This window comes from Brachyistius frenatus, unplaced genomic scaffold (assembly GCF_029030835.1).
Source record: "Brachyistius frenatus isolate BFR_SWC_R1_liver_20210118 unplaced genomic scaffold, ASM2903083v1 Contig_12, whole genome shotgun sequence".
Classification (NCBI taxonomy): domain Eukaryota; kingdom Metazoa; phylum Chordata; class Actinopteri; family Embiotocidae; genus Brachyistius; species Brachyistius frenatus.
The window spans coordinates 728,629-751,116 of NW_027210611.1; the positions used below are offsets into that span (position 1 = coordinate 728,629).

The 22,488-nt window shown below is 44.1% G+C and overlaps 1 protein-coding gene across 5 annotated transcripts in view; it reads right to left on the reverse strand.

The window, feature by feature from the left end:
• Positions 1-22,488, reverse strand: part of znf521 (zinc finger protein 521) — an 89,765-nt gene that overhangs the window by 14,260 nt on the left and 53,017 nt on the right. For all 5 annotated transcript variants that reach the window (XM_069692037.1, XM_069692036.1, XM_069692033.1 and 2 more), the window contains one exon: positions 4,253-4,384. In XM_069692037.1, the coding sequence (XP_069548138.1) occupies positions 4,253-4,384 (132 nt within the window). The remainder of the gene's footprint in view (positions 1-4,252; positions 4,385-22,488) is intronic.

The window sequence follows — 22,488 nt, forward strand, 5'->3', positions numbered from 1 at the left end:
GCTGTTTACATGCGTTTCTGGTCCAATTCCAACAAGACATACATTTAATCAGCTATGCTTTTATCAATTTATAGCTTGGCATTCATTTATACGCAAGTGGACGGTGACAGCTGAATTAAAGTACCAGGGGCCTAAAATGCTCTATTGGCACCTTCAGGTCTACTGTAAAAACAATAAATACCGAATGAACAAAAGATTTAAAGATGTAAATGGGAGCTCAATAACCTTTTAGCTAATTTATATGGGTCAGTTGGAGCATTTTTAAAGGCTTGGGTTGTATTTATGTTTACTAGAAATAATTGCAAAAGTCAGTGTTAGCTAATGGTAACCCTTTAATAAAGAGCAAAGTTCAAATTTAGAATCTTTCATTGTCTTCATTGTTGTTTTTCAAATTAGCATGCAATGTGTAATAAAGGGATAAGCTGAAATGGGCAATGGAGAGACATTGTATTGGCATTTGGCAGCACGAGTCCCATATAAAATATGCCATTGCATTGCTCATTTAGAGGAAGAACAGAGGCATGTCTTCCTGGAGGGTTAAAATGAGGACACAGAGAAACGAGGAAGAAATAATCCAAAACCACATCCAAACAGGATCAGTGGCTGGCCATTGTGTCTCTCCCTGCTGAGAGCAAGAGAGGGAGCGAGAGAGAGACAGAGAGAAAGGGAGAGGGAACTTTGTGGAGTTTGTTGGCCGTGGAGCCAGAGCAGAGCGGAGCGGAGCTGAACAGAGCGCTGAGCCGGGTTGGGCGTCAGGGGTGTCAGGGCTGAGGGGGCTGAGGGGCCAAGGTCTCCTCGCTGTGGGGGATATTAAGCCCTCTGATTAGATCTCAGGGGCCGCCCATGGCAGACGTCTCCTTTACTACAGGCCCCAGCTCATCTTTATTTTGGCAGGGTGGTGCTCTCTGCAGGCTGCACTGCACCAATACTAAGCTGTTTGTGCAGGGAGGAAAAATAAGTGTATCCTTTTTTCCCTCTTTCTCCATCTAATTTATTTATTCATCTATCCTACATGTGTTAGTTTCTGCTTAATCCAACAGTTCACAATGCAGAGGCCGATCCGATTGTTCTGAGGCAACACAAACAAGGCGGCTGTGTGCGTTGATTTGGAGCTACAAGCTGATAACTGCTAATTTGGAGTTAAAGCTAAGCCTTTTTTTTGTATGTAAGGTGTCATATTTCCAGCATCACTCACCAGCACAACATGTGCAGCAACTAAACAAAAAACTAATTAAACTACTGTAGTTGTCAAACTCGTTTGGATTTGAAAACAGTGCATCCTGTAGTTTTTCAAGTTTGTACTTCATGCTGTGACATAAGTAAAAGAAAAGTGTATATACACACACACACACACACACACACACACACACACACACACACACACACACACACACACACACACACACACACACACACACACACACACACACACACACACACATACACACACACACATAGGACTTTCATCAGGCACACTTTCTTCTGTTTTGTTTGTCTTAAGCACATATTCCCAATCACAATTTCCACACCAGCCCTGGCTGCTGCTCCTAAGGGTGCAGGCAGACACTTCTAGCTGCAGGCTCCCCCACTTCTGAAACCTGTCAAATCTGTCCTGGGAGAGTCAGCCTCTCTCTCATCATCCAGGGGCTTATGGACCTCTCTCCATTTACCCTCCCTCCCCTACACAGTTCTCTTTTCCTCCTCCACTTCCCTCCTTTCATCTCACATACAAACTTGCCAGTTGCAACCTTCTCAGCTTCCTCTAAGTTTTGTCTCCTTTTCTCCTCTATTTTGTCTCTCCTCACCGACTGTCTACAACTTACTTTTCCCTCACACTTTCCTGCGGTCTGTTTTGTGGCATGGTTTGTCCTCTTACCATTCCCTTCGGTGTCGATTGAGGATAATCAGGTATGTCAAAGAATGACAGGCATTCTCTACCTCCCACTGTGTTTTGGGTCACAGGGGGGTGGATCAAACTAAAACATGGGCACCGAGAAGCGGGTGGAGGGGGGTTGGGGTCTTTTAAACAAAGAGTAACCTCGTTAATCAAGTGAATTCACTAACCCATCACTGCCACCACCAAGTTTGATCAAAGTTTTGCTTTTATGTTCAGACTTATTATGTCTATATTAGGGAAGCTTTTTATCTGTAAATAAAGTTTTTGAAATAGTGCATGCAAAGATTCTGGCTAAGATAAAACATATTATTGAGAAGCTGACAGTATGAAAAGTACTCCACTGCATTTGAGAGAGAAATAATGTCAATTTTCTCCATTTATTATTAGCTAGTTTACATAAACAGGGAGAATAGGAGTTTGCATCCTGACTCACACGTGTGTTTATGTTCATAGACATCAAAAGCACTTTAGTTGAGGTGAAGGACATTTTGGTTTCCATTAAATGTTAGTAAAAGAATTTCCCTCCTGTGCTGTGCAGTGTTGACTTTTTCAATATATTGTGCTTTACCTTAAGAAGAGCTGAGAGAGCTTAAACATAAACATAAAAAGTTAATCTTGCTTTACTACTAGAAAGAAAAGAGGAAGACATATTTGGTCATTGAACACTTTTTGTTACACTTTGTGACTTGTCAGATGTGTTCGTTAACATATGCAGGGTAAAAAATGATGTGGGTGACTTCGCATTTTCTAAAAATGTTTGCTCTTTCAAATTAATAGTGTATTAATGTAATTTCTTGATATGTAAACATTTGAAAGAAAGACTATGATGAACTATCTTATTTTTCCTATGTTGTTATTTTTCCCTCAAGAACAACTTTTTTTTATACCTTTCAACTGCTGCATATGTTAAAACTAACAAAATAAGTCTAATCAAATTAAAGACATAATCAAAAAATATCCTGTTAGCACATTTATCTATAACTGTAAATTAGATTATGTTAGCTTGTTTAAACAAGTGCTTTTTCTCTATTTTATGCCAGGCGAAGCTTGAAGAAATATATTCAAGGACAGCTGTCAGCCAATCTCTCAATTGCTTCTTTTCCTCCAAGTGCTCTGACTTCAGTCTGCCTGTCCCCTGCATCCCCAACAGAGGGAGGCCTTTCAGTTCATCCTCCACTCTCCACAGCCTGCCTTCCCCACTACCATAGGCCTTCACCCATCTGTCTGTCTGCTCTGTGACCGCTGTCCTGAGGGTGTACTCGGTCTCTCCCTCCTCCCCTCTCCCTCCCAGCATCCCTCTCTCTCATGCGCCGTGATCGATATGGACGCAGAGGGAGAGGGGGGACCTGTCTGTCAAAGCCGGCGGTGGAAAATGAAGGCTCAGATGAAGGAGGCATGCTCTGTATATTAAATGCCCAGACCCCTGTGAGGGGTGGAGGGGGGTTTGGGTAGGGAAATATCAATAGGCTTCTCCTAAAAGAGAGATAAGGCCAAAACAGCAACGGGAAAAGTAGAGGGGAGTGGAGCTGAGCAGAGCAGAGAGACAGATGGAAAATGAATAAGGAGCTGAGAAGTGAAGTGAATGAAGAGGTAAAAGATGTGAAAGAAATACTTTGAGCAGAAATGTGAACTCATAATGTTAATTGTTGTAACAAGTGCAGGAGAGGCAAATGTTTTTTGTGTGCGACGGTTGGGTGGGGTTGGGCGGGGGTGGGGGTGGAATTCAGGAAGCACAAGTGGGGGAAGTGAGCTGAGGACCCAAAAAGTGTGAGGAAGAGTAAAGAGCTGAGAAGGGAGAAAGAGTGAAGAGCTGAAGTTAACGACTTTGCAGATTTCATTATAGAGATAGTTAACCCTGTTGACACTGAAGGAGGGCGCTATCCTCTCAGGAGGAGTCCGGTCCTTCCACCTCCACGCACAGAGACAGATGAGATCATTACAGCTATCAGCACCACTGCCATCCACAATTAGCACATCTCCTTTTCTTTCCCCACTCCTCCATCCCCCATCTCCCCTCAGCTCGCACTGTTCCCCCCCGCTCTCTTCCCTTCTCCCCCTCTCACCTCATGACACGTCTTTGGCCTTGATTTGGAGGCAATTTGACTAAATAAAAAGCCACATGCAGCAAACTGCTCTCAGCTTTACTTGGCCCGCTTGCTTGACCTTTTCCAACTCATTTAGAACCCATTTGCCTTTCCACATTGAACAAAAAAAGATGCATGGAAAAGCTCTGTTGAAAATGTAAATGTTTCTGAAAAGTTTACATGGACACAAAAACTAACTTTGTAATCTTTCCATTAGTTCAGTGGGCTTGTGTTACACACATGCTTGCATGCACACAAACACAATACACACCTGTAAAGCAGACCGGACACTTGAAGGTTCCACCCATGCCCTCAAAGCTGTGCTCAATCAGGTGGCATTGAAGCTTCGCTGGTGAGTCGAACGACTGACTACAGAGCTTGCATTCATGGTTCAATCCTTCCTCTGTAGAGAAGAAACAACAAAAACACAGAAAACCATAAGAGGAAAAATAAGCAGAGCATGAATGGCCGAGGAGCAGCAAAGGTCTCACTCTGCCGTGTTCCTTTTTTTTCCCTTCCCTTTACTTATCACGAGATTTAAATTCAGCAAATTTGTGGCAAAGACTCCTGTCTGTGCTTTTCATGACTCAGACAGAAAAAAATATAACGTGTGATCTGCTCCCATCAGGCATAAATTGGATGACCAGCCGGGGTCCTAATTGCTCAGACGAGGCCTTGCGCTTCAAACATGGTGAGCGTCATCTTCTTGATTAACTTACATGAAAAATTATTTATTTTTAGTGTCTGCAAATTAAACCAAATTTGATGGAAGTCCAAATGGAAGAGGAAAGAGTCGTTTGTGCTTTGCAGATTGTGAATCAAAATAAACCAAAGACAGTCAAATTGTGTTATTTCAAACAAGTGGTTATTGCTTTTACTTTGAGAACCTTATTTTTATGTCTTTAGTCTCCTCACCTCTTCAGTGCGTACTGTACACTGACTCTCACGGCTGCTGAAACAACTCTCCCTTTCCAACATTCTCACGTGCAACAAGACAGATTACAGTTTATCTGCTTGGCATTAGAGTCCCCGCACATCTCAACATTAGAGTACCTCACAGCTGCAGCCATTGATAGCTTAAATAAATGTCACAACTGTAGGCTTCTGTACTTATTTGCAGCACAACAATCTGCTGACTCAGACTTCGAGAGAACTGCCCATCTCCAATGCATCAATAAAAAAGGCCTGTACACTCTGCTGCGGGGCCAGACTGGTGCTCTATCAAACTCCTGCCAAGCCTGACATTAGGCCTGCTAAAGCAACGGGGTGGGGGTGGATACCTCGGGGACTCATCTAGGGGTTTATCCCCAGGTCTCTACAGCCCAGTGCCCACCACATAGGCCCTGGGCACCAGAAGAGTGTATACACAATCCACCTAACCAGCTGTGCACAGCTCGAGTCCTGGAGGATCCAAGTAGAGGGTTAATTGAAGGTGCTTTAGGCAAATCTGGCAAAACATGTCCGCTGGAAACCAGTGCTGAACTAGAGAATAGTAACCTTGAATGGACAAGGTATCCTCTGATTTGTAATTCTTCCATTTTTAAAAAATTTTTTTTTTAAAGCTCCTTGCCTTTCCACAACTAAAAGTTCCCCTGAACCTCATGGTTTGGTTAGAGTTACTATGTATGGAGATCACCTTCATATTTTTGAATGTTTCATATTTTTTGTTGGCTCATCATCAAATTTCTATTTTCATCTTTAGAATTATTACGAACAGCCCATGTGACACGTTTTTTTTAACTGACTTAAAATGCACTAATGACATTTTCTGACGATCAAAAATTTATATTAAAATCATTTTCCCATATGAATAATTTCAGTTGACTTTTTGTTTTACTTGTAGTGTAAAGAAGTTGGTAGCATCTCAGCTTCTGCACCGATGATATCGAGTAATAGTGACAACACAATGACCCCTTATATTCTAGAAAAAGGCAGGAATGGAAACATCTCCTGCGGTGCCAAAAGAAACAGTGGGAGTGTATAGATATTGAACTTTTCACTGTAAAACATTTCTTGTCATTTTGTTTTGTAACATGAACATATGGCATCAAATATCACACGAGAGAGTGTCTGCAGCATAAAAACAAACCCTAAGTAGAGTTCACAGACTGCGTTCCTGCATGTCTCTCTTGCAAAAGGTAAAAGCCGATCAAAGCAGCCCATCCTAGTTTGAAAGGGACAGAGTTGATGTTGTGTTCTGAAATCATGCATTTGACAGATGAGATACTCGGCAGCCTACATGTGCATCTGAGTGTAGCAGCAGGCAGCAGCGAAACAGGGGGAGGAAGATGGCACGAGTGCATCCACGCAGCCGTGCAAGAGGATCACTGTCCTCTTTGATCACCATTCAGTTTGCTTATCTGTGTAAGGGTGTACACTAAGGTCAAGCTTGCTGCAGCACTCACAGATTTGTTCCTCTGCCATATGTGCAGCCCTCATTTGACCCCAGTGCACAATGCTGTCCCTTTGGAGACCTGGCCTGCTTCATTAGGCAGATAACTCTGCACCTGCCTGACTGACCTTGCGTGCTTGCATGTGTGTGTTTATGTCTGTGAGCAGATGCATCAGGGGAAAATGGCAAAGAGATATAAATTCAGAATGCTTCACATTCAAAGAATAGGGCTGGTGTTTATTCTATGTTTTTCTTGCTGTCAACAAAACCAACAACGCCAGTCGACTTCGTGATACTACTTCCTGAGTTTCAGGACAACACTCTATAACTTATACCAGACTTTGGCTGCACAGACAGATTATTGTCATTGTCATCATTTTAAAAATGAATGAGACACCATATTATCTGAGATGACAACCCCAAAAATGCTGGGTAACAACAATAAACAGGCAGGAAGAAAAGAAGAGAGCAAAAGATATTTAACAGCCAATCAGGAGTAAATTGTGCTCTGTTAGCCCCCGTAATGCAGCCTGTTTAGGGCTGGGATTGTATTCAGCAGTGGCTGAATCAGGCTGGCAGCGTGTTTCTTAGTGAGAGCCAAGGGAGGAAGTCAGCTTGCTCGCCCCTATAGCTGCCTCATTGGGCTGAGGTCACTTCCTGTTGCTCCCCCAGCCCTTCTCCAGGGCTGCCCAATCAGCATGGCCCTGCGTGAGCCCCCTCCCCTCTCTATGCACTGAGCAGACTCTGGATATAGTTACAGGGCCACAGGGGACTGTCAGCTCTCTCTCTCTATCCTCATCTCTCTCCTCTCTCTCTCTCTCTCCCTCCCACTCTCTGTTTCCGAGTCTCCTGAGTGCTCTCCACTGCCACCACCCTGTCCCTCCGCACTCCTAAGAAAATCCTTTAGATGAGAACTGCTCCTGTGTCTGCTCCCTCTAAGCATCCCTGACACCAGCAAAGTAAGCCCATCTGCATATCCACAGGGCCTCGCGTTCCTGTGGCTCATGGTTTATGTATTTCACAGCTCCTTAAAACACAAACGCCTAATATCTCTCCCATGTGGAGGGTAGGAGAGGGAGAGGGAGAGGGAGAGAGGAAAAACTACTCTCAAAAAGAATGGTCTTTATTTCTCTGCGCTGTTTACTTTTTTTTATCCAGGCTGAAGTTCATGTGCCGTTGAAGGTTGTTTGGGACGCTGGGGCTTGCAGGTCTGGCTTGCATAGTTTAGTGAACTCTTTATGTAACAACGACACAACTGCAGCATATTGAATTCTGTACATTTAAGGCAGTGGTAATAGTGTCTGAGTTTAATAGATGTTTTATTTTGCTTGAGAATGCAAATGCCCAGCCGTCAGCTGACAGTAAGTAAAAGACGGAAACTAAAGTAACTAAAGGCAGTCTAACTTTCTGATAATAGTGTGTAATTAAGTATAACGCAGGGCATTGCTTAATTAAAAACTCTTCCTCAGCTTCCAACACCGCCACTCCCCCCACCACCACTGCCCCTTACTCTATTTAAACAGCTCTACTGAAGAGCAGTTTGAATTAGAGGGGAATTCAGGATCACTCTAAGCATTCAGCTTTGGACAAGAAAAATCTGATACTTAGGTTTGTACTCCTCTCTGGGGCATAGTGAAGCTCACTCTTAGAGCTACCCATGTTGCATGTGTCACCAAAGCAGATGATATTAAGGACATCAATCACGGCACTTCTTTGCTGAAAGTAATGAGTAAACAACTGGGAGAATAAATTGGGAATATTTAGTAGTAAGGTGGGGGATGGATTTGTTTTGGAAAAGCAACAGACAGAACGACCAGTAATCAAAGCAAGTCCTCTCACACTAACAGGTCAATGCAAAGTTGAAATCCTTAACTGCCGAAGCTTGCCATAAAAACCAAAATACCCGCTTGGAACAATCTTGTTTATGAGGAATTTCACCTTTAGCAGGAGTTTGCTTCCTATTCTGCCATCTGTCTCATACTATTTAGATTGTTGTTGGAGTTATATGTTAATAAACCAAGAATATTTGGTTTTCAGCGGACTCACTGCTGTATATACAACCCACTACGGGATTGTGGATGGTAGCAGAGTAGACAGCTTCAGGCCTGTAAACAGTAGGTGGGTTTACTTCTCTCTTCTCTCCGCGGGAACTATCCATTAACAGATAATGGGGGGAAAATCAGAGTGATTAAGGCCCAGGGAATTATGGGTGAATACAAATTGACTCCACCTCCGTGTGGTGCGCTCTCTTGAGGTAGAAGCACTGCTCATAAGGAACGAACTCATTTCAGAAGTACTACAAGGCCCATTAAGGCCTGGAGAATGGGGGTAGGAAGGTGGTAGGTGGGAGCGCAAAGGGATGGACTCCCCCTGGACCAAAGCTGATTGGAGAACTGGCGCCTGGGGGGAACATTACTAATGTCTATTTCCTGCCTCCACAGTTCGAGAAGGACAGAGTGAATCAAGTGCAAAATGTTGAAATTGAAGTATAAGATTTAATCCTGGCATGGTAAAAAAATTCCCCACATTTTATCAAAGAGTTATGTATTCTACAAACAGTGACGGAAATGCGTCTGAGTGCTAGCTAATAAAAAGATATTGGAGAACTACCACAGCATAAAAGGAAGAAGCTTTACTCCTGTAGAGAAGTGGGCATATAAAAGGCATATTCTGTGTCTGTAAGAGGAAAGTGAAAGAAAAGCACCAAAGCCCTCATGTCAGGGTCCCAACGTCAGAGCATGCCTGATGCTGTTTTCCAACCTCCAGAGGGAGAGAGAGGGGTGAGGTGAGATTGTTGGCTGTGACATGTCAGTGGTGGTGACGCCCTCGCACAGCAAGAGCAAAGGATTCTGGGGGAACATGACTCTGAGAGAATGTCAGCTCTGATGCATGGCAGCTCGTTGGAGGTGCTAATCAGAGCAGGGCTAGGCTCCTGCTAGGATCAGCCACTCTGCGCCTACATTAACCGCTTCACAGCTCCCCTGGCTACCGGGCCAGAGGTAGAAACACCAAACTGACAGGTTTTTGTGTCGAGATAAACATGCGTAACGCTTGAATGGACGTTACAAAAGGTTTAGCCGACTAGAACACCTTTTGGATTTCACAAAACATGAGGGACAAAAACATAAGGACACTTCTCCTTCTCCATGAACACACTGAGCAGACATTTCGAGTTGAGTTATTTGCCAAACGTCCCCATACATGTGTTTGGAAAAAAAAAATTGTACTCGAAAATAAAGAAAATAAAAACTAAAGCAACTAAAACCAATAGCCATTATTGGCACAAATAATAATAAAGCTGGGGTTGAAAAAAATATTCAGCTTTACTCTGCATTATTGTTATCATCATTACGTTAAAGCATTTTATGCCAGAAGGACGCAGGCCAGATATGTAAATGATAGAACAGATGAATCCATGTGTCACTACCTACGCGGAGCCTGGTATTTAGACCCTTCTGGACTTTGTGTGTCTCAATGCATGGCTTACAAGCATTTTTGAGTCATAATTGTAGACCTTCCACATCACTTTAAACTGTTGCATCTCATTCAGTAAATTATATAGATTTTGTTGTTACACTTGTGAGTCTAAAAGTATATTTTTTATTGGAGTAAGTAAATGTGCACAAATGATACATGATGTGTGTCATATATATCCTGTAGACAAGACATTTTGGAAGGCCTTGTAAAGGGGGGAAAAGACTTTGATTTTGATGATTTTGATTTGAAACTGCGCTGCATTTAATGTATCACCCCCTCAGTCTGCCAAAGGAAAACTAGCTGTTAAAACCAGATGAAGCTGGAGTTTCAGCATGATTTGGAGCTACAGCGGTCTTTGAAGAATAGTATGCCATTTTGTTTCCATGTTACCTGCTATTCTTACAGCTAAAACCCACAATGGCTAAAACTCGGTCAAATGAACAGTGCGTAGGTCACAGAGGCAGAGAAGAAAAAAAGATAAGGGAGAAATGCAACACAACAAAGGCGAGAGGCGAATACTTGTTAACGAATGATATGTAGGCGCTGCAGCTGCAGGCAGGTACGGTGGTCCATTGGGGACAAACAGTGCAGGCTGCTGAGATGGATTGCATGGAGTGCCGGACCCCCTGCAGCCACACAAACATCATTCTGCACTGAAATGCTCTAATTTTCTCTATACATGCCTATTCTAAACTGCTGGGCTTTTTCTTGTTCGAAGGAAATAAAGGTCAAGTGACTATGCCCTGACTTTCCAAGACTTCTGTGCTCAATGAAAGTTGCTGCGCAAAGTCAGAAAAGAAAAATTGCAAACAAACAAAGAAACAGTACAATGGGTGAAGAAAAACTTTTTGGCAAGCAAAGAGGAGCAAAGAGATGAAGTGTGAATATAGACCAGACTCTCTTTCAGGTCTGGAAAGAGTGAGCGGCTTGAATGTAAAAAGTTAATTATGGGCACATGCCCTGCTTTTTCGCTAGCCTCGCTGTGGCATTGTCAGGCTGAGGTATGTGGCTCTATGGGGTTTGTGGTCCACACAAAGGAGCAGGGAAGGAGAGCGTTGAGAAGAGGCCCCTTGGCTGGGCTCGCGGCATGGAACACTGTACAATTAGCCAGCCCCTGCGTTCTGCCGGCTTATAATTATCAGTGCTTGCCTTAATTGACTCCCCTAGCCTGCTGCAGAGGGACCCCCCCCCCCTCACACCTCTTTCCCCCCTGCTCGATGCAGGCCGCCAAGCGCCACGCCAGGCTCTCCAAAGTCATTTAGAAAAGCGCTCATATTTTCGACACAAAAAAAGGGGGAACATTTGGTGAGAGAGAATTCATCATCAGGTGTCTAGAGGTTTTCCTTAATAGAAAAGCTGAGTCCCACTGAGTGCGCTCCGTGTAGCGGCCAGCCACGCATGCTCAGGACCAGCAAGCCGCCATTCGCAGCGGGCCACAAGACATTAACATAATTTTATATAACACAGGCATCCGCACTGGAAATTTAATACATCTCAGCAAATACGAGACAGCCGTTTTGCATAATTTTTTTTCTCATTCTCCACCTTGCTGTCTCGCTCCCTCCTAGCTCTATCTGTCCTCCTTCCATGTCTCTCTCCTGTCTCGTCTCCGACCTGCCTCTCTTTCTCTCCTGCCGCCGCTCTCCTTTGCCCCCACCCCCTCCACAACCACCCCTCTATCCTCACCCCATGGTGCTGCTCTCACTAGGAGAGGGGAAGTTCATTACCTCAGCTAAATCAGAATTAGTCCCTTCATTTTGACGGGGCGAACTTCATTAGAAAGGCCCTTCCTTAATCCAGCAGGGAGAACTGATGAATCTACATGGGGGCAATAATTTGCTTCACGCAGCACATTCAGCCACTTCCTCCACACTGTCTCCCCCTTACTTTTTGCTGTCTTTCTGGCTTTATGTACTTATGGTTACATTTTTATTAGATCTACAACAAAAAACCTGAGAAAGGAAAACACCTGCATATAATTAACTAATGGCAGCAGAGATGGTGTAAGGAATGAGTTATGCTGTTTGGAATGTCCTGTCTCCCCAACTGACTTCAGGGTCTCTGGAGCAGCCATTGGCTGACACTCAAACACAGTCTGTGGGCCCGAGGTAACTATCTGGGTTTATAATGCTGTGACTATGTTCTAGTGTTTTAGGATACACAAATCTTTTCCTGTGCAATGTACATGAAAAATCTGAGATAGAAGGATAAATAGTATATTCTTATGAAAGTAAGACTTCTCTATCATTTTTGCTTTTCTTTTTCTAAAACCTACTTTACATTATGTTTGCAAGAATCTCTAAAGAGATGGAGCTTCAGCAGTCATCTGGATCCTTGCAACAAACTAGAGAGCAAAGAGATGTGAATCAGGACAGACAGCCCCTGACTGCCATACCACAGCGCCTGGTGTCAAACAGATGTGCAGCTTGGCAGCTACGCTCCCCAGAAAACAGAGATCCCACGATTCCAGGGTGGTGTTGGGCTGTGTTGCTCCCCCTCCCCCTTTCACCACTACCCCCGTCCCCCAACAGTCCCAACTCCCCCACACTGTGCCCCTGCAGTCGCCCTCCCTCATCACCTCCACACAGGGGTCCCCTGACTGGTAATCTCGTCCCTCAAATGTGAAATCTCCGACAGCGATGCCCCGCGCTTTTACCCCCTACCTCCATGGCTGATGGGTAAATTGGAATGGCGCACCCTGCTGGCGCAGAGAGCTCCGAACAGACAGCAGTACACACATGCTGAGGCACCCCTCGCACGCTCTGTCTAATATAGTGGACATGCACACTCTCTCTGAGCTGCAATATCCATGCACAGACACACGTCTACGCACAGATGTGCGCAGGGGAACAAACATACACATACGTACAGTCACACACTCATGAAAGCTTCAGGTAAATCACATAAAAGGCCTCATAAACACTCACACACACACACACACACACACACACACACACACACACACACACACACACACACACACACACACACACACACACACACACACACACACACACACACACACACACACACACACACACACACACACACACACACACACACACACACGCAGATACGACATAAGTGTTCTATGCATGATGTGTTCGCCCTCATCTGCATAAAGATTGAATATATGAAAAATAAACAGATAATAGGAACTGAATCAACATATGTTCAAATTTAAATGTGCATCATCTGAAATGGCTCAGCTTGGGTCCTTTTCCAGAAACTGCACCTGACTTCTGTTGCCATGGTTTCTATTATGTGTACAATATAGGACGGAACGGATAAACAGTGTAAACCACAGAGTAAATGTGCACATTGCTTGGCCCCAAGTGTGTGTGATAAGCACTGACAACTTGGTGTTTTTCAATAAGCATACTCTGTGAAACATTAATATATACTAACAGAGCAGAGGTTATTCTTTTTAAATGCGGCCAGGCATCAGGGTTGGATTTCCCAGAGGGCTGGTTTAGCTGTCCGAGGCTTCCACTCCATCTATCTGTCTGTTTTTCTCCTCAGTCGATGCTCTGAAGCATGCGTGAATGGTTGAGTCCACCGTCAAATCGCAGGGACGTCCTAAATAGTCAATGGGACCTGAAGGGGCTAAAGATCACTGCAGCAGAAGCCACAGAGGCCTTCCTGTCAAAGGCAGTGCTTTCAGGGGGCCAGGGGTGAGGGGAAGCCAGAGGGAGAGAGCCAGAGACATGACATACATTTCATTACACTTAAACCAACTGTGGGTTCAACTCAGAGCCCTGGATTTCCAATGGCGTCTCAAAGGATGGAGTAAGTGAAGGTGTATGAGAATGGTTTTTACAAAGAACACAATGGGTAGGTGGACAAAGGCAGGCAGCTGGACTAATTGCTTGGGGGCTTGAAGGAATATTTTTCTAAGTACTTCTGTTTAAAGCTGAATTTAGCGGCGTACGTCACTTTAGTGAACATTAAATGTCTAAGATGTAAATCTCCAGACTCCAGTTGCAATTACAAAGGATATTTAAGATTCACATTTCACAACTCTAATGTATTTATAATTTATTTTGTAATCACAATATTTTTTCTGTAATGCAGACACCATCAAACATTTTTTTTGACCAATCTTAAGTGTTCTACATTCTCTTTTGTTTACATTAAAGTGAGTGTGGTATAAAAAGTACCTCCTCTCTTTTCTGTGTTGACTGCCATCTAACGTTTAATTTCTGACCATAAATACTGCCGTAGATGGGTCTGAGATGAGAACGGAGAAAGCAGTACTTACTCCAGACATACCAAGAGTGGTCTTTTCAGCGAGAGCTCTCGTAGAGAGACTACTTGTCCATTAAGACTGTCAGAGGATGCTCTCAGAAATGAGAGGCCATATCCCTGGAGAGGACTACAGGGAGCATGCTCAGATTGGGGCTGGGGTTAAAGGCGTGTGGGCTGGATGGGCGCAGTGTAATCGCCAATTCAGCGCATGGTTAAGGGAATCTACAGGCCAACTTGGCTACATAGCTTCTTCGCTTCTGGGATCCACATTCTCTCAGAGCGGTGCAATTCAAAGATATTATTTTCGTCATCAGCGCTACAGTATGGAAAATATAATTTGCAGTCAACCTACTTTTCTTTACAAAGAAATGTTTACTTAACATTCCTTGGAGTATTATTAAAACGGCTATAGAATTACAAAACACTATTATTATTGCTCGCTTGGGGGGAGCCCCTGCTCATTAAGCTTCTAAGATGTCGTGGGTTTTGATTATTCCATCAGCTTCATTCTCTTATTATAGTGACAAACTCCTGCTATTTTGTTGCCAATCTCCTTCCAGCTGTCATATCTTTTGAAAGATCACAAAACCCTTCAAACACACTTGTGATATGTCTTCAGATTCACCAGACATTGCTTGATTCCCCCATTGAATTTGCAGGATTAACTTGAGGAAGAAACGTCTCATATTCTTTTACTGGTTGCTACGTCTGACATCAGAGTGTATGAGATTCGAGCATACTGGTATTGTCCAGGGGAGGGAACCCTCACTCTAACCGTCAGCGCTTCACCAAGTGGGACAGAGATGATTAAAACACACCATGGCTGTGACTGACAGACTCCCCACTGCTTCTAGAAGATGACATGTCTCCAAGTCACAGAAAAGCAACTCCTCTAATTTTAACTCTGACTATAACACCGACCCCCTCTGTCAAAACCCGCAAAAACAGCCATGCTGAGATTCTTAACCACTATAAAAGTGATAACAACTAAACAGAGAAATAAGTTTAAAAACAACAATGGGGAGGGAGGAGACAAAAGGGCTGAGAAGGCGCCATTTCCCTCCGGTGCACACAAACAGCAGGAACCTGTGAGCTTGTGACAACACCTTCAAACATTTCTGTTACTTTCACAGAAATATCTGAGGCTGATGCTCCAATGTGATGCTTCTGCAGCAGTCTTGTCCCAGCGCACATTCGACTTGGCAAGCTCTTGGTTACCAAAAAGAAAAAAACACTCTCCTAGCTGACTGTGTTTGACATTTGTCATGACAGGAATACAGTGAGAGAAAGAAGGAAAAAGAAGAGTGAGAGGTGGGAGGGGAAGAGGAAAATGGAGGAGTGGCAGAGAGTGATCGATGTGTGAAATTGTATGTGAAAAAAATAATTCGGCTTTCTCTGGGTTTGTTGCAATTCTCATTTTTTCATGATGAGGAGGACAGAGGGGGGTTTCCTGTTATTGTCACGTTGTGCAGAGCTCAGGGTCGCGTACTAAATGATTCACAGAAAACTGAATCTTTTACATTGGCGTCAGCAATTCAGCCAGGCGCCCTTGTGGGGGAATTCTTTTTGTGTGTTTTTATTGAAGTCTGCATTGAGCGCGCCCAAAAGCTCTGACAGGGGGCCCCCGAGGGCGCTTGTCTTCACCTCCAAATCATAAGATGGAGAGACGAAGCTCCCTCTGTGCTCTAAATTATACCCCTCAACACCCCCTCTTGCACACAGACTTGCAACCCTGCCCTCCCCACCCAAAAAAATAAAACAGAGGCAGAGAAGAAAAGCCTTCAGTAATACAGTCCCAGTGGAGGGCTCCACGATCGCTCTGCGCTGCTGGAACAGCTGACAGGCTCGATGCGTCGGGTCCATTCCCTGCGGTCTGTCAGAGTTGGTGCTACAGCATGACGGTTAGTACTTCTTCTCTGGGGATGTGCCTCCTTTGCTTGCCCCTACGTGCCCCTCACATGACTGGCCCCTTCACTGACCCATGGAAGCTCCATGGCTTTGCCCCAATTACTGCTGCGGGTAGGTAAAACTCTAGGTTACACGCCCTCTTATGTCTCTTTACCTTATCACTGCTCCCCAATGAGTGGGAGACCCATCTGTGGCTCCTGGCACATTCATACGAAGTTGGGGGGAACAAGCAAAAAAGGGCAGAAGGAGGTGTGGGTGTTACAAGAGAGTGGGTGTAATTTGATCGGCGGGCACAGCTGCAAAAACAGGGATATCGAGGAATTTCTGTCTGCTAGATGGAATTGACTTTGCATGAATGGCCCCTCTTTTCCCCCCAAAATGGGCCATTTTCCACATGTCAATGGATATGACAACCTGTCCAGTTATTTGAGTGTAATACTGGAGCTGCAGAACCAGCTCGGGGTAGCTTGTGTCTTTTCTCGAGCTGTGAAATTCTCCCTCTCTGGCTGTCTTTGCTAAAGACCTCATCCAAGTCCTGCTGCCTGACCTGTCAAAAGCAGCCCCATCCTCTCGAAAATGCTTCCCCCCCTCCCCCCCCAAAAAAAAAAAAAAAAAAAAAAAAAAAAGGAAATAAACCAACAACTGCTGGCAGGGTCAGAGGGCAGCTGCTCTGGGTGCCTGGACTCTGGCAAGCCCTCTGATTGGTGGAAAGGGCAGTGAGTAAAAGAGAATCTTTTCAAAGTGAAATCTCCAGCTGATGGCTTAGAGCTCCACACCCCACAGTTTGTTTCTCTTGCTGCTGTCAGGAGTTTTGCCCGAGCCATTTGGAAGGATTAGAAAAAGTGGGGGAAGAAAAAAAAACTCAACTGGCCAGATTGTGTGTATGGTACAGTCTGAGTGATGGCTCCAGGACCCCTCGGAGAGTGATAAACCTTTGACCTTGACAGCCCCCTGTGGTGACCCCTGACCTCTGGCTTTGTGCCACAGACTCGGTAAGACAGGTGCAGGCAGGAGAGTGACCACACCCCCACTGTCTCGGCCAAAATCTCGCCCATCCGACCTACAGTACCTGTCCTGATAGTCTGGACACTGAAAACTAAGCGAGGGAGAAGAAACAGCAACTGATGTTACTAAGTCATGTTAGAGGAAGCATTGCAGCCAATATACAGTTGCTCCACCAATACTGCAAAATCTACATCAATCAGTAGAAAATTATACAAAACAGCTGCTGGAGAATAAAATGGTTAAAGAGAAATCGGAGAGCTGGGTAGAAACTTGGGTAGTGGCACAGAGGCCCTAAATCAAATCTGAGAATGGAAGTATAAATTCAGTTTTTAAAAAAAAAACACTTTGTAAAATGACACATAATGTTATGTAAGAAATAAAAGTGTGGATTAAAGGGAAGGCACACTGACACGTCACGCGTTTTTCTGCTGCGCAGCGGGCACTAGCTCCAAGGTCGCGCCAGTCCGCGCCAGTCTTTCCGCAGATCCATTTCCTCTCCCTAGGCACTTCCCTCATGTTGTTGGCCCAGTGATTCAGTGCCTTGCATTAAGAGCAATTCACCTGCCTCCGGCGTCCCAGCGGCACAGGTCCCCTGGGGAAACCAGGTGGAGCATAAAAAAGTTCCACATATGGTAAAGTCAAGCTGCTCGGAGGCTGCCGAGTGTCTGCTGTGGGGATAGAGGCTCCTAAAAGGCCCAGCTGGTACTTGGAAAAGGGCTTCTGCATTACTACACCTCAGTGTCTGTTTGGGCTCCCCTTTGGAAAGTGTTGGCCGGCGCACATGACCAGCCATTTTAGATTTCTCCCTCTACCCCGCCTCATCCCTCGCTCCCTCCCGTCTTCCAACTGGTTCTGTATCCAATTGAACATTTGGTCCTCCACTGCTGGTTAATCAAATTCCTCCATCTGGCCCCCCTATCCCTGTGGAACACAAAAGGTGCAGCCTGAGCCCGGGTCCAAGTGCATATTGGGAGGGAGGAGGGGGATGGAGACAGGGACTGCCTACCTAACTTACACAGCCCAGTCAACTAGATCAGGTAGAGAGCACGAGGCCAGGCCTGATCGTTTTGGGCAAACAGGAACAGCTTGGGACTAAGTATCAGAGCCCTGCTGTTCATATAGAGCTCAGGGACAGCAGTGGGTTCATATGACAGTAGGAGGGTTTTATGAGCTAATACCTCCACATACACTGTAGAATACAGAATAGAGTGCTGCATAAGCACTACTGGCTCCAACAGAAGGCAAGCAGTGCAAGTCTCCAAAGCAGTAGAGGGCACTGTTTTTGAAAAACATTGTCCAGCAACAAAGCAATACGGAAGAAAAGGAAAATAAAGACATTTATGTTGAAGCTGTGAATTCGCTTGTTGTCTTCTTACACTGCTTCCTTGAGTTCAAAGTGGCAGTGTGTCAGTAGCTAAGCAGCGCCTAAGCCTTTACTCTGATCAAAAAGAGCTATCTTAAGATATCACACAAAGCCAGCAGTGATCTTTTAATTCCCTGGAGAGACTATCCAGCCTTCACAAAATATCGCATTAACTACATATTTATTAGAAGAGACCTTTCAAAAAGCCGTCCTGCCTCTCGGAGTTAAACAGGTTTCAAAGTGCAGTCACTTTCACAAAATGCTTCCCTCACAACTATGACACATCTAGCTGATGGCGGCTGCTCTTTGCTCTTATTCAGCAGGAGAACCTGAGGCGAGGTGAAGACGGGGACATAAATTCAGTAACAGACACAGAAACACATGGCATCTCAAGTGCTAGCTCTGCCCTTCCACAATATCTATTGTACGATTTCTATTCATGTCCAACCATCCTTTCCCCCTGCCAGGTGGCAAAACATGTGTCAATAATTAAACTGCTTTTACATAACAGGATACAGGAACACAATGCAATTTGCTCCCCATATTTCATTGGGCCTTTATGAAAGCACATGAGAGAGTGTAATTAATCAAACCACTGGAATATGTGAACGGCAATTTCCACTTAATGGCACTTACAGGGATTGGGTCCCTTAAGCACCACGTTCTGTCTACCAAACGAGCGGGCTTCATTTTCATCTTCATAGTTCAGACAATAAAACCTGGTGTGGATGTTAAACAACACCCATTTGACATTATGAAGTCTGAAAACAACATCCCTTTGGGTCCATGCAGCCTGGCATCGTGCTTTTGGCCATGCCATAACTGCAATGTGCTCATCTTGAGTTAAGGATGAACGGATACAGGTATATGTGTGGAACTGTCCTGCTTAGATTTCAGAAATTAATATTATTTTTAATGATCTTTCTTTGACCTCAAAACTGAGAGTCCAGTATTCACTTAACCACAGGAGGCTAACCACCTCCCAGCCAGTGACAGGAAGAGGATCATTCACTGCTTTTAGTGGCTTTCTGTGAGAAGATGGTCCTAGTCTAAATGGCACCCATGTCCCTAAAAGTGTTTCTCTCTCCCCCACCTCTCTTTCTCTCCCTCTGCCTCTCCAAAGACTCCTCTAAGTGCAGCATCTTGTTTCAGTAATTCAGCCAGGGCAGAGACAGTGGAGAGAGGAAAGTAATCGATTTCTCTCTCATTTGGTTCCTCCTAGACTTGCTGTAAGGCCTCTTAGGGGAGTTCTGGACTATTGGACAGGACAATGTTATGGGAAGGAGTGTCATTGCGTTTAAGGTCATCGTTACACCGAGGTTTCATTTTGAGTGTATTTTTTATTGGTATATGGAACACAGTAGACAAAACAAACAATGCTGCCACTATTTCCAGGATGGCAGACATCAAGACGTGCCCTGCCTGTTCATAACGGCAGCACCATTTGAATGAGAGACAAATATCATGTGCTACAGCAATATGATCCACTGTAGAGATACACTCAGAAAACTGCTGCAAAGTACCAAGCTTTTAGTAAGGTCCATAGGTAAACCTTGTGGCTATAAAAAAGATACCATTGCTAAATAATTTAGAGGAAATGCCTTTACTGTATGATTACTATTTCTGCTCCATGCTTTATATCTAAAAGAAGAATACAAAAATGAAACTGGAAACAGAAAAAGCCAGTTTCTTAATGTAGCATTACAGGGCAAGGATGTCTTCTTTTCAACCTGTTTGCCTCCAAACCTGCCCTCATCAACAGGTTTGTGGCAGGTTCAGCCAGTTTGCATCTCTTCTGCGTTTGGGTCTCTTTATGGTTTCTAATCATTCACTCTGTGTTTCAACTCCATGCCAGCCTGCTAAATTCTTAATAACCGTCAGTAACTCTCAGGTTGAGCTTTCCATTCATTTACATCTGATTGAGATATTCTTGCACAAAACCAATTAAAAATGCAATATAACTACCTGCAGATCTTGGCATGCATTATTTTCAAAATAGAGACCAATCTCACGTGTCATTAAGAGTGCAGCAGCTGCAATACAAACAAGACAAATCTATCTATTGTTTATTACCTCCTCAGGCTTTTTACCCAGAGGGCAGAATAAGAGAGGGAGGGGCAGAGGTCAGCGTAATTACCATTCACTGCTTCCTTAGAGTCAGACAGTGCTAAGACATGCATTGGCAAATTCCATGGCAGCATCGTATATCACATTACCATAAAACCCCAAAGAGCTAACCTTTGTTCAATTCCATTTGATTCTAAGAGAGAAAAACACTGACAGCCTCTTCCAGCCTCACTGTTTCAAGAGTTCAGTTGTTTGTCTTTCAGTCTTGTGACTGCTCTTGCTAAAGATGTGCTATTCCAAAAATAAAGCGTCAGGGGACACGGGGGATCACTGAATCATCCTGGGTAGAATATCACTTCATCTGGAGAGCTTCAAGGTTCGGTCTCAAACTATGCCTGAGAAAAAAGGCAGTTTTGTCTTCAAAATGATACTCAATGTTTAGCTCCAAGCCACTCTAAACACAGTCTAATTCAATAATTTTGTATTTCTGCTGTTGCTCACATTCTGATTAACAATTACATAGATTAATGTTTTTTCTTCAACATTCAATACGGTGCCCCTGGTAACAAAGAATTCAACTACAATCGCTCTCCATTTTGGTTTCTGTTGACAAACAACAATGCGCTACCATTTGCAGCATCAGTGCACTCTAAAATGCCTGATGACTGAAAATGTGAACACCAGCGCTGACAGAATGTGAAATACTGTTACTGAGCAGAGGAAGCTCAGTGGCAATGTCTTCAGTCATGCTTAAAGCCAATGGCTTCAGCTCTTTGGAGCAAAATCTTCAGGCAGCATGGAAGGACAAAATGTTGCCATGGAGGATGAAAGAAATGCAAAGATAAGAAACAAGTAATAAGCTGATGCACAGAGAGAAACAGAGAAAAGAGAGAAATGCAGAAAATGCAAACCAAAGAAATACAAATACAGGAAAGGGCAGAGAGGAGAAGAGGAGAAGCTAAATGTTAGGAAATAAAGGGGGAAAGAAAAAAGAAAGAAAGAGAGAGAACGGAAGAAAGAAAGAACGAACGAACGAACGAACGAACGAAAGAAAGAAAGAAAGAAAGAAAGAAAGAAAGAAAGAAAGAAAGAAAGAAAGAAAGAAAGAAAGAAAGAAAGAAAGAAAGAAAGAAAGAAAAAGAGATCTGTGAATTTCCCCTTCCTCCCCTGAGACCTCCCTTGATGCCAAGCATTCATCATCCAGCCTCTAATATCAGTTATTCTGTGGCTCCTCTGCTTACAGCAGAATTAATTTCTGCTTTAATTACTCTCATCGGCGGAATGCTGATGAAGGAGAGGGACGAGGCATTCTGGGACTCGGGCCTCATTCCACCGCTTTAATTTGAATGAATTCCACCCGGAGACGCTGGCAAACAACTGGCAGCCGAGCCCCGGGAGCCACTCTGGGACTGCGCAGAAGAGCTGCAGCCGTGGCCCCCACCAACCAAGCTACCTTGTGTGTGCGTGCCTGTGTGCGCTTCCGTGCTTGTGTGTATTATGTGGAGCGAGTTGATTGTGCGCGAGGCCGTGTGCTGAAGTGAAAAGGTAGGGAGAGAGAACACACAAGATGAGGAAAAGAGGAAAATGGATTGACAGATTAAGTGATGAGTGTGTGCAGTGCGTCAGCGTGTTTACAGTGTTTGTGCATGAAGTAGCATGAGCCTTGCATCCACGTAAATATACTCAAGGATATGGGGTGAGAAAGTAGAACTTGTATAGAAAACAAACAGTGAATGATTTCATACAGAGAGAAACAGTGAAAACAGGTCCATACTGACGCAAAACATATGAAATATGAACAACACCACTGACTGCAGCCCACTGTGTAACACAACTGTTAGTTTGAGAGCAAAAATCATTAATACTTAATTTGATTATTCCAGATATGGCACATCACATTCTCCAACAAACCCACAGTCTATGTATCATACAAGAAGTAGCAGTATAAAAGGGAAAAATAACTGTATGAATAGGAAAAGGTTGTATGTGGGAGATGCACATAGTCCATATTTGCATAATGAAAATAACTGCGGAAACAGTATAATAC